Source organism: Morus notabilis, unplaced genomic scaffold (genome assembly GCF_000414095.1).
Source record: "Morus notabilis unplaced genomic scaffold, ASM41409v2 Scaffold39, whole genome shotgun sequence".
Taxonomy (NCBI): domain Eukaryota; kingdom Viridiplantae; phylum Streptophyta; class Magnoliopsida; order Rosales; family Moraceae; genus Morus; species Morus notabilis.
The window spans coordinates 366,829-381,900 of record NW_010366566.1 but is presented as its reverse complement, the minus strand read 5'-3'; the positions used below and the strand labels follow the sequence as shown (position 1 = coordinate 381,900).

Below are 15,072 nucleotides of genomic sequence, written 5' to 3'. Positions count from 1 at the left end.
TCATTTCAAGTCTTGGTCTATTTTTCGACGCACAAAATGGGCAATAATTTTATCTTTATAAACCGAATAAACACGAACTATATTATTAAGCTTTTAGCGGACTTAGCTTAAGTAATGAAAGCTTCTTTTACTCAAAAAAATAATAAAATAAATAAATAAGTACGAATTAAATTAGAAACAAATCTTCAAAAATTACTTAAATAATAGGAACACAAACAAAGATTGAATGGAGAACTGTACAATTATGAGATTTTCTCCAACTAAAACTGGAAGAAGCATAGAGGACAAGGCCAGGCTGCGGCTTCTTCCTCTTTGTTTTTTTTTTTTTGGTTGGTTATTGTTGTCCGAAAACAAGTATGACTCGGTCCCTATGTAAAGTCCACTGTGGGTATAGGATTTTAGTTGATCTAACATGCCCAGTCTTGGTCTTAGAATGTTAGTGATCACTGGTTCTCTACGTTGGGCCATTTATTACGCTTTCAAAACGGGATAAACTAATTACCCTGCCATGATTGCATAAACACACGCTTTTGAAGATATTGAGCTCACATATTTCAATATTCATATCACATCATGCAACGTCAATTAAACTATTTTATCTGTTATAACTTTTCAACTAACATTTTAATTGATATGACATTTTAATTAACATGATATTATTAAAAGGACATGAAAGAGAACATGAATATGACAAAAAGAATCGATTCCGCTTTTGAACTGGTATGTACATAAAGAAAAGCGCTTTTATTATTATATATCTTCAACGAGGAATAAATCTATGCATTATACTCCATAATTAACATCCCCAAACTCCTCCCGTAGACATACGGCTCTTCTTATTTCTCTTTTGCACTCACGACTTGTTTCATATGGGTTAAGAATCGACATTTTAAGCTATGTATAAAGTATAAACTCTCACTATTTAGGATATACTTGTCGCTCCATTTAAAGCTCCAGTGCTGACTGCTAGACACAAGTCGTATAACATAATATAAGTATGCGGAACTGGTTCAATTTTACGAAGGTATAAGAATGCGACTAATATACAGAAGAAATAGAACAAAAATCGCTAACTATACGACTCATGTTTCTCTGCATTTCCCCATTGGTTCATGATTAAAGATGAAGATGTCAAACTTACTGTATTGATAAGCCTGAGAGCAGCAGGCCGTGTAAATTTTCTGGCAAAAAGAAAGCATGGGGCTGGGTTTCCTTCGCTGGTGCACCATTCTCTACGGTACTCGGTCTCGTAATAGATGTTATCTATCTCCTGCAAAATAGATATATTTGTTTTGTATGCTTTCCTACCCCAATTTTGATAAGAAAATGTAATCTAATGTGGAATTGAATCTATAGAAGATACGCGACGGTTCACACTGAGAGTTGTCTTTTTTTTTTTTTTTGGATTGAAAACATAAGTGTGCGTTCTACTAAATTTTGAATATCTTGTTTGCTCAATCAAAGAAGACAATTGCATAAATTAGAAACCATGAGTTTCGAATACAAAAGAAAACATGGAATATTCTTATTAGATTGTACACGCAATGCGTACTCAATTTCCAATGGCATGAAAAAATTACAGCACATTTATTAATAAGAGAAGCTTTCAAGTTTAGTTGAAGTTTTAAGCAGAATCTTGGGAGAACCTTGACAGAGAAGAACCCTAGTAAATTTAATCAACTTTAAACATATCCTTTTGTGGCTAGGCCATTGGTACAGTAAACATTTTGCTTTTGAATGATAAAAGTGTAAATCTTTTGCATTTTTGAATGACTGATTGGCTTCTGAGCCGCTTTTCCCAACATAAAAAAGAATAAACTAGCCGTGCTCATATGGATATGATAGCTTTGTCCTTATTTGAAAAAATGGCTGCATCACATTAACATACCTTTATAGATTGTATAAGCATGGGAGTAGCATCTGAAAACTTGTAAGTCACAGGATGCCATCCACGGCGTTCACGGTCTTTAGAGGATGATAGATCCCATGAAGAATGTGTCAACGATCTTCGTGTTATTTCTCCTTCAAGGCCTTCTTGCTGAAATTTGTAAAACTGATTATTCAGAAATACAAGCTTTTATAAATAAAAACAGTGCTTAGACTTTGAACCAAAAATAAGAGACGGGAGAGAGTGCTAAAATATTCGCTGAAATGACTCTCCATAAAAGTTTTATCAGAATCAATAAAGCTCACAATAGTAACAGAGGATAATAACTTACAGCTAGTAGTGTCTGAACGTAATGTTCATCTGGTATACAATTATGCTCCTTCGAAGCATCTGCTGGCTGCTCATGACACAAGTTAAAACAAGCTTGAAATTATCTCACAAATCCTTTTCGATAAATGCTATCTAAACATTACAATTAAATTTTTACATGGGAATGTGACATGAAGACTAAAATAATAGCAGGCAAATGCACTCTATACAAAAAAATTTGAAGGTGTGAAACCACCTTTTCAGGGAGCTTATGCAGCAACTAAATAGGATAAACAGATCTAATGAGTACTTACAAGGGGACGATCCCGCCAAAACTCAGGAAGTGACCTCCTCTGCATATTGTTGTGCAGAGAAGAAGTAAGAAGAATGCTGAGTTTAACAAGCAAAAAGACTTAAAGGGAAACTTGATAACATTGCAACTAAAAAACTGTCTAGTACCAAAAGGAGCTTGGGAGTACACTTTAAAATTTAGTACCTTATGGAATATCAAATTAAATCAATTGCATGCCTAATACCCGCTGGTTAATGTTCTCCTAAAGAAAGGTAAGATCTATTAAATTAGTTGCAGAAAAGATGTCCTGTTTAAAAGGCTTCCACAGACGCAGCTTTCTTACGAGTACAATATGCTAAATGGCCTTTCCATTTGAGGTCCTAGCTAGTTCACTAGGCGAAAGCCAAATATTTTGGCTAGCATTAACAGATTGGAAGAAATCCTACTTCAGTTAATCATTAGGTTTTGAAAATTTATGAGATCGAAGAGGGTTGCTTCTCATTATGTAAATAAAAGTACAATGGGCCCCCAAATATGCAAATTATTAGAAGCCCCCACTAACTATAGATACGTATTAGGAAAGAAGCTACCATGCCATAAAAAGTAACCCAAAAAGCTAGCAATTATCTAAGATTAGACAATCAGCCAAAACAATGTGAAGATAACTTGCCTTGCAATGCCACTGAAATATAGGGAAGACAGTATCATCTTTCACAACGACCTCTGCATGCTTCCTTGTCAAAACAACCCACTGCAACAAGAGAAAGCAGGAGATAGGAATCACATAATCAGCAGGTATATCAAATGAGCGGAAATGGCTAGGATTTCATTTAATTTGTAATTGAACTTTTCATTATATATATATATATATATACATATATATATGTATAGGAACTACAAACAATCAAAAGAATATCCTACCTGAGATCCTTTCCTCCAGTTATGAACAGGAATAACAGGATCCATTTTCGGATTGTAGCGGCCCTCCTTTGTATCAGCAAAACTGATTCAAGGTTTTGATTCATTAATCCCAAAAAAGAAGGATGCAAGAAGAAAAATTCAACAGAAAATATCTCATACATGCTAATAAGGATTAACTCAGGTTGAGACTGATGGATGAAAAGAACATCCACCCATAGCACCAATCTCTTGAAAAGTTTGAAAACAAATATATAAACACTTATGCGATCAACATAAATCTCCCAACACGCAACATCGCGAGACAAGCTACAATCAATTATATTGGACGTACTTGAATTAACACATCCGAGTTAACTCTCTCACCTGTCTACAAAACTGTTCGGCGTTGACATGACATAGTCATATATATAGCTGAAGTTGTAAAGGGGGATGCAGCTGCGAAGAGATCAAGAAACTGAAATGCTGTTAGATAACAATTAAGTAAAATGAGCATGAAAAGAAAAGAAAAAAAAATTAAGTTGCAACAAAGTTGAAATACTTGTACGAGTATCTGAATAACCAAGACACGTGAAAGGAACAATGCACAAAATCTGCTATATGGACAATCTCACCTGTCAGAAAGAAAAGCAAAACGTTCATTGTAAGTATCTTTTAGTGCACGTCTAAGCAATATACGCTCCGCCTCGATCATACTTGCTTCTCCCCAGTCTACCTGGAATAAATGCATCAAGTTTTTTGACAATTACTTCATTTCCCATATAAGAACTAAGAAAATCAAAAGCGTTACATATGGAGTTTCAGAATGTACTAAAACAAATGTAAATAATTGGCTTAAAATTTGGAGTTTGAGAATTCAGGTTGAGAACCAGCACCTGAATACTATCATTAACTTGACGATTCAAAAAGAATACCGATCTGGTGGTCGCCTTGTTGAACAGAAACCCAGGCCTCGAGTGAACATAAACTGAAAATTTATTCTCTCCTCCCTACCAAAAAAAACGAGGGAACAAAAACTGAAAATTTTTTCTCCCCCCCCTACCAAAAAAAAAAAAAAAAAAAGCTTTCTTTAACTCACATTCCAAAAACAAAAACAATAAGAAAAAGGAATTTTTTGCTTATATTAACATAAAATAGGCTCCAAATTTTCGTATATTTGATAGATATTGGAAATTGCACAATGTAAATTTAGTGAATTAAGCATTAATATTCAAGCGCCATAAAGAAAAACAAAGACCAAAATCAAGAGCTAATTAATTTAGGAATTCTGAACCATTTACGCATGAATTAAGCGAAATAAATGCATGAAAAAAGAAAGGAAGAAAAAAATAATAACCTGAAAGAAAGCGTCCCAAACCATGTCCAGAGGAAGGCGATTTCGAGCGATGAACAAGAAGGCGATCTTATTCTTCGGCTTCTGAGCACGCAACGAAGTCGCGAGCGTCATAATCCGACTATATCGACTCTGCATCAACAACAAGCTTCCGAAACAAAAACCTAGCAATACAACCGCAAGAAATTTCCTCTTCCATTTGTACGTCGATTTCTGCTGAGCTACTTTTCGCTTCATTTAGCTTCATTCATACAATAAGCCAAAAGAAAATACAGAAAAATCCACGAAAATTTAAGGAATTAGCTCATAAATGGAGCCCAAGCTCGTTTCTTTTGGTGGAAAAAACAAGAACCAGATCCGCAGAGCTTGGAGAATTCCAATGGCAATCTTTTGAGGAGTGAGATTCTGATTTTGCTACGATTTTCTTTTTTTGCGCCAATTTTAGGACCAAAAAAAAACAAAAAACAAAAACTTGCTTTGGTTATAAAGCAAAGTGCTTTCGGGATTCTCGTGGTGGGAGACTTTTTTTATGAGTGTGTTCTGGAGCAGAGCATGTGAAGTTTTTGGGATTTAGACCAGAAGAGACCAGACAGTGAAGAGAGAGAGAGGGAGAGAGAGTTGCACTTAGACTGACTTGGCTTCTCTTAGCAAAATGAAGGTTTTTTCTTTTATTTTATTTTATTTTATTTTATTTAAGGTGGGTGTCGTGTAAAGTTGTTATTTTTCTTTTCCTTTTCTTTGTTGCGTGTGATGTAGGGGATGGAGTCCTGTTAAATGATTAAAAGTTTTTTTTTTTTTTAAATTCATTTTTAATAATCCTGTTTTTATTTGTTTCCTTTGAGCAAAAAATAATTCTTATTTTCCTTCTATATTAAAATATTGAAGAAATGTAGTTGATGAATGTTTCTATCATTTCTGTAATTAAGCATTTTTATTTATCTCCATGCAATTAAGATCTTAATCTGTTATCTTTCGTTTGCCCCCCCTAAAGATGGAAGAATCAAGAATATCAATGTTTTAGCCTTTTATGAATAAAAAACAATTCAGGGAAAAAGAAACTTTGTTAAATTAAACCCTCTTTACATGGGGTTAGACGATGTAACTATAAGTTGATTACAAAACAACAATCAAACTGAAAGGGTACACTTGTGACCATTTGGTTTTTGTGCTTCATTTACTGAAATTCTAAACTCGTGACTTGCTATATGCTTAAAAGATTCCAATTGTAGTTTTGGATTTCTATGTTAAAGGAAAAAAACAAAAAAATGGTTGGTCAATCGTTGGCAATGGACCAAATTCATCTAGCGTTTAGGAAATAAATCAATAATTAGATAATAATGAACCAAATAAAATGGGCCAAAATATAAAAATAAAAATGAAATGAGACAAAAAAAATTTAAAAAAATATTGCAAAAATAAACAATCATAACTTATAGCACAGTTGATTGTGACTCTTCCATAACAAACGACAAATAGGAAATAAAGAGAAGAGCACTCAGAGTGCCTTTGGTTGTAATGGGAAAATAGTAATAGTAATGATAATGAGAATTATAATAATAAGAGAATGAAAAAAAGTTGATTCATTTGTTTGGTTGTAATTTTAAGAATACTATAAAATGGAACATGAATATTTTTATGTTGACAAAATTATCTTTATGTTATATATATAACACTAATATTTTATATATCAACATAATTAATATAATATATAAAATGTAATATAATATAATCAAAATACTATTATATAATTATGATATAGAATATAACAATAATATTAAAATAATAATTTAAAATTACAACTATATTATAGTAATATATATAGTTACAACTATATAATTTATAACTATATTATACATTATAATATATTATATCATATTATTATAATATATTTATTATATATTATATTATATTGCATATTATAAGATACAACAACTATATAATATATTATAATTATATTAAAATATTGAAAGGTAATTATGGAAAAAATGAAGAGAAAAGCTCAGAATGTATATTTCTCACATGTGATGAAGAAATAGCGATTCAATCAAAATGGGTAAATGATCATTCATTTCTTATAAATTCAATCAAACATCAGACTTGAATTCCATTCCATTATATTTCTCACTTTTTAACCCAACCAAAGGTCACCGACCAAGAGTTGTTACAATCAAATCATTAGCTATTGTTGAGAGTCTTTGTCGAACTTTATACGAGATTGATAATAATTAATAAATTAGTGAGCTGTGGTTTTTGTTGTATTTTGCAAGCAATTCACCTACTAATTGCAGTTGTTGGCAAGTTTAGGTGCCAATATCTCATATTTTTTTAGAATAGAATCTCTCAACGCACTGTCTTTTATTAGCTTTATACTAACATTTTTCTCATATTTTTCTGCCAAATAAAATGAAGATTTCTCAAATTGTTGTAGCAATATTACATCATGGAAATGGTGAATTTGAAGCAAATATTCTAGGGAGTTCAGGAGTTATAAAATTCAGAGTTGACTTGAGAAGGAACAAATCTCATGAATCACACGATGGTCCATTTTACCTTATTTTCCTGTTTTACCAAAGTTTATTTAATTTTCCTATTAGGTGATAAGTAAAAACATATCTTACAAGCACTACAAATATTAAAAATTTTTATGCTTCTGGTTGTTTTTTACTTGAGAAAGAAGTACATCCTATTATCAGTAAAAACAGCATTTAGTTTTTTTTTTTTTTTTTCCCCCGTTCTTTCCATTTTTGTTATTCTGTATTCCTAGTATCCATGTGTAAAGCTTCCTTTGCCCAGTTCCATAATCTCGAGAATCTCTCCATATTTATTTTCTTACTTGCATTGACTCGGGCCTCGGCTTGAGCAGGAGTTTCTTCACGTGTTACTGCAAAAATAGGCCGCATCAAGGAACACACCAACAATTCTAGAAAAACAAACTCCAAATGTTGTTTTCTAAGGATGTTTATATAACCCGTTTCAGTTTTAAAGGCCAATGAATGAAAGGTAAAAACGAAACGGGTGCGTTTGAAACTTGTTTTAAAATAATTTTATTTTTTATATGAAAATAAAAATGAAAACGTTTTTAATTTTAGACAGAAATTATTTTTAAAAATGCATTTGGTAATTGTATTAATATATTATTTTCAGTATACAAAAATTATTAATGTCTCTCTCTCTACTTAAGAGAGGAGAAAACGGAAATAAAAAATAAAAAATGATTAAAAGTCATTTTTTATTTTTTTCATATTTTACACTAAATTAAAAAATCGTTTTCATTTCTGTTTTTTATTTTTAATTGTACCGAACGCCGTTTTTCTCCCGTTTTTATTTTTTCTTTCTAAAAAAATGTGAAAAATAAAAACAAAAACTAACGCCAAACGCAACCGTTGTTTCCAATTATTTTTACCATTTCCATGTTGGTGTTCATTTGATGCATTTTGTTCCGATTGTTTGTTGAAGTACTTGGCAGCCTCAAAAACATTTCTATGTCTTTCCCATCCTCCTCCAAACACGCCATACCCTTCTTTAGGCTGAGGCTGAATAAGGAACTCGAGCACCGGCAATTCTTCTCTGTCCACCCTGTAAATGCAGTTCACCGGGCACGAATCCACCGATACCTGTGGAGTTTCACAAGACTCAAATTCCACTGGCCACTTTAATTTCACAACATGAAAAAAAATGTTACATGACACTGTCATATTGTTTTGCCTCAATATTTTGGTCATCATCCCCGTATTGTACTTTAACCATCGCAAATCCGAGAGCTTCATCCATAACGAATGTTTTACTCGCATGGTGCACGCATTCTCCACACCCTGCCAAGGGATAGTTTAAAGGAGGAGAAACTTAATAGGGGACAAAAAACAAAAAAAAAAAAAAGGGTTAGAAAAAGAGTGGCAAATTTTGGTTTAGAATTATGACCTATGCATGCGTTTCCATCAACAAATAAAGCTTGAGATCTCAAGGGTCCATTCCATGTGCTGTAACCAAAGCATGATTTGTCTTTGCTGAAGTGTTTTCTCACTTGACCAATTGATGCATCATATTTCCACCTTAGATCCTCTCTCATTAGAACCTTGTAGGCTTCATTCAGCATTAGAGTGTACTCATGACCCTAAAGCCAAAATGCACTTAAAAATGTCATTCAAGCAATCATATTTGGTGCTTCTTATTATTAGCATTCCATCCAAGTTTAACATTTGCAAGTGAATTGTCACTTTCCATTTGACAGATCTATCCATTTACCAAAAGTTGCATTTCAACAACTCATTTGTCATATTACTTGGTGAAAAAGAAAACTTCGGATTCATTGAAAAATATGAGTAGAAATTAGAATATTTTAGTGAACTATACTCCCATAGTTTTGTCTAGCTTACTTCAAGAAAGAGAAAAGAGTGGAAATGGAAATATGTTTGACCTCTTGGCCTGCAATATCTGGGTGATACTTCTTTTGTAATTTTCTATAAGCTTCTTTGATTTCCCGGGGTTCTGAATCCACAGAAACGCCAAGCAATTCATAGTAATTCTTTTCTGTCCGCATCCTCTTCTCTGCCTTTCTGTCACAGCATCTGATCACAGGGTATTTTTTACCCCATCTTGAGGACAAAATGATCATAGATTTTAAGTAATTTATTACAGCATAACTCTTTATCAGGAAAAAAAAAAGAGAAAGAAAACCATGATTTAAATTAAAATATCTAGAGATAAAGAGAGAGAATAAGAAAGTGTACGCTTAAAGAATTTAAGCGCTTGCATTTTCAACCTTAGAATATTTATATCTTAGTTATAAAACCTTTCTGAAAAAAAGCCTTGACAAACTTCATAATCATATCTTTACAAGTTATAATACATAATTTTATATATATATATATATATATATATATCAATACATATACATACATACCTGCAGATGGGTTTGTTTGGAGTGGAATGTCCATGAACTTGGGAAGCTTTTGGAACTAGAAATTGGCAGATTGGAAGTAGCGATGCTGACATATTTCTTTCTGTGTGGTGTTTCAATGGATTCTGGCATTTTGCAAAAGCTTTCAAATTCAGATGATATATCTATTATATAGTCTTTGCATTTGGCTCTGGGATATTTTTGGATATTTGGGGATTCGGATATTTTCTGAACGGCCTTGGTCTTTTAGCCAATTGAACCTCTCCATCTCAGCATTAAAAGTGCAAAGGTCATTGCACTCGGACTAGAGAGAACATACCACGGAACGGCGTCGTCGCTGCCATTTAAGGGGATATGATTTATTTTATTTTATTAGTTTTGTATTTTTTAATGGGAATTTTATTTTTGTATTTTTTTTAACGGCAGCATGTCAGAAAACGGCAATGTTTTAAAAGCAACAATATATTTGAACCACGAGTTCTTTACTAATTTAAATTTTTAATTTAAATTGAGATATAATTTTATATAAAAGTTTTTTACTATAATAAAAAAATTAGATGTAACTAATAAAAAAATTATCACAGAAAACACATATATAAAGCGGACAATGATTTTTATAAACGACAATAAATTGGATAAATAAAGACAGCTTCCTTCAAGTAACGCTAGTTTTGGTCAGCAATTTGTTTTCGTTTTTTCAAAGTTCAATTAAGGTTCTATTGTTGTGTACTTCCAAAACGACACTTAAAATTAAAAATTGAACTTCATGTCGTTTAAGTCAGAAAATTATGGAGAAAGACGACGTCGTTTTACTTCCGATGGTGTAAACCTATTACTGATCATGCAGATCAAATAAATATATTATTGGTATCCAAAGTAAAATTGGCACGTTTACCGGCATGAGTTTGCTCCAAAAACGAAGGAGAAAACGACAGAACAAGATGTTGTTTTATGAATCAAACGACAGCAAATTTCACTTTTAAACGACCTGAAATTCTTATTTTTTGCAATAGTAAAACATAAACTCCACCATTCAAAAAAAAAAAAAAAACGCACACACACACAAACTACAGGTCGTTTGTCGTTGAACTACAGCAAACCTTAACAGCCTAAAACGGCATCGGATGAATTGATTGTTGAGAAAACGACATGCATATAACAATCGTAAAACATTAAACAGGTCGTTTGGTGTTTTACTTAAGAGGATAAAAAAGGCCGAAGGCTATTTCCATCGTATGTATTTCAGTTACATTTTTCGTCGTTAGCGAGCGAGCGAGCGAGAGAGAGAGAGAGAGAGAGAGAGAGAGAGAGAGAGAGAGAGGTTCCAGCTTTGAAGGCTTTCAAGCTCGGAGATGGTAACACTTCAAAAATGGCTTATTCGAGAAGATTCCTTTATCCATTCGGACAAACTCTCACTCTAATAACCTCTTCTAGTACATGTTCTTCTCAGCCCAGACAATTCTGTAAGTCTTTCTTTCTTCCTCTTCTCTAACTTTATCATAAAATTTTATCAGCTTTTTCCGTCGAACTTTTTGGCGTTGTTACCGTAAATTGAAAATCTTCCTCTTCTTTTGCGCAGTCTATGTCAAATTGAAACCTCTAAAGAGGTTATTAAAGGGTTTTGAACCCGCACTTTGTAGCCGATTCTCTGAATTTCGGTGTAAATCAATCGGTCGAACGACATATTTTCGGAATACTTATTTCTCAGGCAAGTTTTGATTTTGTAATTTGTTGTGTTTTTTCTCATTTAATTGTAATGCTAAAGTTCAGTGCTTTAAGTAATGCGTTTGCTAGTTATAGCTTTCGTTAGTGTATTGAAAGGAAAAAGGTTAAGTTGCTTTCAAGAACAATGAACATTATTTGGATGATAATGTATGTTAGAATACAATCACCTTTTCAATTTGTTTTTGGGTTTCGTTCATATAAGGATTAGAACTATGGGCATGTTTACCGAACCTTAACGGAATGCAGTGGGCCATTAAAAGGAAAGTAAAAGAATAAGAATCGCTATCATTGATTACTTATCTATTAGAAAGTAGAATTCGAAACAACTCGATTCCTTTTGTAGTGATTATTAAACTTAGGAATAAGAAATCTTATTTTCATTGGCTTATAACATGTTACCTTGTCGAGGGTATATTAAATTTAGTATTCATTTTCTTTAAACGTGATTCGATACTGAGGGGGTGCAGGGATTGGCACTCTTTCATCCTTCCCTAATCCTTATGTTGTGTGGAGCTCACCAAACTCCCAATCTTAATTTTGTAAGTAAAGACATGATTATATGAAAAATGGAAAACCTATTCCGTTTCCCTTTCATGTGAAGTAAACACATCCTATATGAATAAGTTTGATGACCAACGTAGATAGTTTTAAGCATCTGTGTCGGAGAATCAATTAATGGGTGCGCTTTTCCCAATTTTGAAATTTTCACGCTGTCTTGAAATGATGCCCGTTTCTGATTTTTTACGAGTCATGATTTTTAGTTTCCATTTCTGGCTTTTCTGAGTCAGGCATTGAACTGTTTGTTGACTTAGGCCTTTTACTCATGCGTTTTTTATAGTTTGGATTCTTTGGAACTCATTAGATTAGGATTGTAGCTTTCTTGTACTACTAAGGATACTCATGAATTTAACAGCTTGCTATATGTCAGTGGTACTCAGTACTGGTTACCTTGTTCAACTTTTGTGTTATTTGTTGGTAACAACAAATCTTTTTCTCTTTTAGCAACTCGTCTTTTTATCTTTGTGATTTTGCATTATTTCAGGAAGTACAACTAGAATTGGATGCATTCTTGCTGTGTCTGCTGTGTTTGGATCAATCATCTTTCGGCCTCATGTTTCATATGCTATGGATGGTAAGCAGGAATATGTATGCAAGCCAATGTATACCTCTGAAATTTTTGTCCGTTTGCATCTATATTGTCATTGTTAGTATTACTTCCTTCTTAGTCATTCCTTTCCTTTGAATTTTCACGCTGTAGGACTTGACATTTTGGGGCATGATGACATAGAACCGTGGCATGCTTCAGATGAAGAAGAAAATCCACATGCCCTCTGGAAATTTGCAAAGAAATTCTGGCTGCCTGTTTTTTTCTTTCTCACTGTGTTGTCACACTTGGATGATCCTGTTACAATAATTGCACTCAAAGTTATTCTTTTCCTCCTTAGCACGAAGCCTAGTCCTTTCTCGGTCTATGTTTTTGTTAATGAGGTTAGCGAACATATGAATTTTCTCTGCATTATTTCTTACTCCCCTTTTTAAGTTAAGGCCTAGAATAAGAATAGAATGTCAACCATAATAAAAGTAGTTGCGTTTGTAGTAACAAATTAGTCTGTTATATCAAACTCATTGACTTAGAATCTGAATATTACAGTTTTGTCATCAGTTGATGCGCCAAGAGCCTCACTTGTACAACATAAAGGTGCGTGCTTCGTGTTCAAATGTGCCATGTGTAGTAGTTGTAGCAATACAAGGTTGAAGGTTTAAAAAGTCACCATTATTTCTCTCTCTTTCCAACAAAATGATTTGTATGTTTATCTTGCATTGATGGAAATAGCTTGTTGAATTGGCTGGATGATTCTCATTTTATAGCAGGGATGGTACTCAGGCTTGCCCAAGAAAAAAGAAAATAAAGGAAAACATGCTTAGAGTTATGTTTGACTAATATGCATTATGATAAACAATCTGATCTACCTATGAATATGTCCATTTGTGATAGTCACATTCCCAGTAGCCATGTGAAAGATCACCACACCGTTGATTTTCTCAACTTTTCATCACTGTCAGCACACTATGTTGCCACTAGTTGGTTTATTCACGGGAAATTGGTTGAAAGCTTGTCTACTGAAAAACCTGTTAGACTGTTTCAGCTCTTGTCTGTCAAAGTGTATGATAGTCAAAAGTTAGAATGGACCGGATGGACATATCAATTTATGTGTTTTTTTTATTATGAACTAATTGGAGGCACTAGAAAATTTTACCATGGATGAATGTGAACTGCATCTACTTTGCTACTGAGAACCGTACAGGTCTCATCTTCAAGTCCTTAATCTTGATGAAGTAAAAAATGTAGATTTACTATTTTCCCACTTCTAACTGCGGATGTTCTTTATTTTACAGTCACTATATGCGCACAAAGTCGAAGTTCAAGACTACAAGCTTCTCTGCCTTGCAAGAGTGGAAGTAAAAGATCAGGAGTTTACTTTAGTTGGAATTCTTGGTGGTTGGTGGGCTTTGCCTAGGCTAAGTGAAGGACCATTTTCTCTTCTCAGACTTAAAGCTGTTAGGCAACCTTAAGGAACTATAAAACCACAACAGTTTGGATTCAGCTCTGCTTTCTTTTACTGTACATTCAAGGTCATTAAATTCAGCTTCTGAGGAAACATCCCATTTGACTTCCAAAAGAAAAAACACCATGGAAATGCTTTTAAGCTCCATTGTATTAGTTACTAAAAATAAAAACATCTTCAGACCTTTATTTGCACATAAAACAATCACTACACTGATTTGTTTTTACATAAAGTTCTATTATGGAGGAGAAAATGATCTGTTTCTGGATTGAAATCATAGGATGGTCCAGAGAACATCCCACTTCCCATCCCACTGAGGAGTACGAGGATTATTGGGAGAGAACAGACAATCATCATAAAAGAAAGGATTCTTGTTTAGTTATTTTCTTGGAGGATTTTGATCTGTTTCTGAATTTTCCTGGTGACTTGCTTCTCCACCGATTGCTTGCTTCTTCCAAGCTCAAGGGGTTGTTGGCTCAAGTGGGTAGTGGGACTTGAAGTTCACTTGGCTGCTAAAGCTGCCATGAGCCTCCATAATGTTATGTAAATTAGGCTACATGGCATATTTACAAGGGCAATTTTTTTAAAAGTATCTCATGAAATATAGTCCTTTTTTATTTCTATCCCTTAACATTAGTTTATATATTATTAGAACTAGTCAAAGGGATAGGATTTTTTAAATTAAAAAGGTAGAATATGTAATTTTTTCTATCTACAATGTAATATATGCACATATTTGATGGTATTGAATTGAAATATAAATAATTTTTAAGAATAGCGTACTTATATTATAGTTATTGTAATGATTATCGTGTTTTATGCTATGTAGTTACGACATAATTGTTATAATGATGTTAACTTTTGCTTGTTGTAAAATATTTTTATTTTGTTTTTTTTATAAGTTTCAATATCATGGTAAGATTATCTGATTATGTTATAGGTTTTAAATTTTATGTTATGTCATTTCGAGCATTGTCCTCCCTTTTGATTCCTTTATATTAGTCTGCTGCCATTCGTTGCTTCCTTCATGTATCGCGGAATTTGGTCATCTCCTCCTAAATTTACTTATCCATTATTCCCCCAAAACAGCCGCGATTAAATTGTTGGTAATCATTCTCTTAAAAAATAATTACGCGTTGAGTT

General features: G+C 33.1%; 3 protein-coding genes across 6 annotated transcripts; 1 reads left to right on the top strand and 2 right to left on the bottom strand.

Annotated features, from left to right (window-relative positions):
- Nucleotides 1-725: 725 nt before the first annotated feature.
- Nucleotides 726-5,383, bottom strand: LOC21403435. Of its 3 annotated transcripts, none has more exons than XM_024173757.1 (11): nt 4,744-5,383; nt 4,283-4,396; nt 4,022-4,122; nt 3,774-3,845; nt 3,411-3,492; nt 3,160-3,240; nt 2,512-2,550; nt 2,220-2,285; nt 1,889-2,038; nt 1,142-1,270; nt 726-966 (listed from the first exon to the last, which is right to left on the bottom strand). In XM_024173757.1, the coding sequence occupies exons 1-11, from the start codon at nt 4,975-4,977 to the stop codon at nt 946-948; spliced, it is 1,089 nt and encodes a 362-aa protein (XP_024029525.1). In that variant the 5' UTR covers nt 4,978-5,383; the 3' UTR covers nt 726-945. The 3 variants fall into 3 exon arrangements, with proteins under 3 accessions (XP_024029525.1, XP_024029526.1, XP_024029527.1); XM_024173758.1 differs by having other exon boundaries at nt 726-963; XM_024173759.1 differs by lacking the exon at nt 2,512-2,550.
- A 1,734-nt stretch (nt 5,384-7,117) lies between these two features.
- LOC112093995 (chaperone protein dnaJ C76, chloroplastic-like) lies at nt 7,118-9,748 on the bottom strand. 2 transcript variants are annotated; one of them, XM_024173782.1, is made up of 6 exons: nt 9,641-9,748; nt 9,155-9,332; nt 8,659-8,851; nt 8,446-8,552; nt 8,144-8,354; nt 7,118-7,621 (listed from the first exon to the last, which is right to left on the bottom strand). In XM_024173782.1, exons 1-6 carry the CDS (start codon nt 9,730-9,732, stop codon nt 7,488-7,490), a joined length of 915 nt encoding a protein of 304 aa, XP_024029550.1. In that variant the 5' UTR covers nt 9,733-9,748; the 3' UTR covers nt 7,118-7,487. The 2 variants fall into 2 exon arrangements, with proteins under 2 accessions (XP_024029550.1, XP_024029551.1); XM_024173783.1 differs by having other exon boundaries at nt 9,155-9,305.
- A 1,138-nt stretch (nt 9,749-10,886) lies between these two features.
- On the top strand, nt 10,887-14,500 carry LOC21403434. The gene is made up of 6 exons (XM_024173773.1): nt 10,887-11,100; nt 11,217-11,345; nt 12,405-12,494; nt 12,621-12,850; nt 13,014-13,061; nt 13,760-14,500. The coding sequence occupies exons 1-6, from the start codon at nt 11,007-11,009 to the stop codon at nt 13,934-13,936; spliced, it is 768 nt and encodes a 255-aa protein (XP_024029541.1). The 5' UTR covers nt 10,887-11,006; the 3' UTR covers nt 13,937-14,500.
- The last annotated feature ends 572 nt before the right edge of the window (nt 14,501-15,072 follow it).

What these genes read in the sequence shown, in the direction of transcription:
- LOC21403435 (XM_024173757.1), bottom strand. Translation starts at nt 4,977, where the DNA reads ATGAAGCGAAAAGTAGCTCAGCAGAAATCGACGTACAAATGGAAGAGG. An exon ending in TATTTCAGTGGCATTGCAAG is followed by an intron (nt 2,551 to 3,159) that starts GCAAGTTATCTT and finishes AACAATATGCAG; the next exon opens with AGGAGGTCACTTCCTGAGTT. An exon ending in TGCTTATACAATCTATAAAG is followed by an intron (nt 1,271 to 1,888) that starts GTATGTTAATGT and finishes TCTATTTTGCAG; the next exon opens with GAGATAGATAACATCTATTA.
- LOC112093995 (XM_024173782.1), bottom strand. Translation starts at nt 9,732, where the DNA reads ATGTCAGCATCGCTACTTCCAATCTGCCAATTTCTAGTTCCAAAAGCT. An exon ending in ATGATGACCAAAATATTGAG is followed by an intron (nt 8,355 to 8,445) that starts GCAAAACAATAT and finishes GAAACTCCACAG; the next exon opens with GTATCGGTGGATTCGTGCCC. An exon ending in TGAACACCAACATGGAAATG is followed by an intron (nt 7,622 to 8,143) that starts GTAAAAATAATT and finishes CTATTTTTGCAG; the next exon opens with TAACACGTGAAGAAACTCCT.
- LOC21403434 (XM_024173773.1), top strand. Translation starts at nt 11,007, where the DNA reads ATGGCTTATTCGAGAAGATTCCTTTATCCATTCGGACAAACTCTCACT. An exon ending in TTCTCAGCCCAGACAATTCT is followed by an intron (nt 11,101 to 11,216) that starts GTAAGTCTTTCT and finishes TCTTTTGCGCAG; the next exon opens with TCTATGTCAAATTGAAACCT. An exon ending in CTCACTTGTACAACATAAAG is followed by an intron (nt 13,062 to 13,759) that starts GTGCGTGCTTCG and finishes TTTATTTTACAG; the next exon opens with TCACTATATGCGCACAAAGT.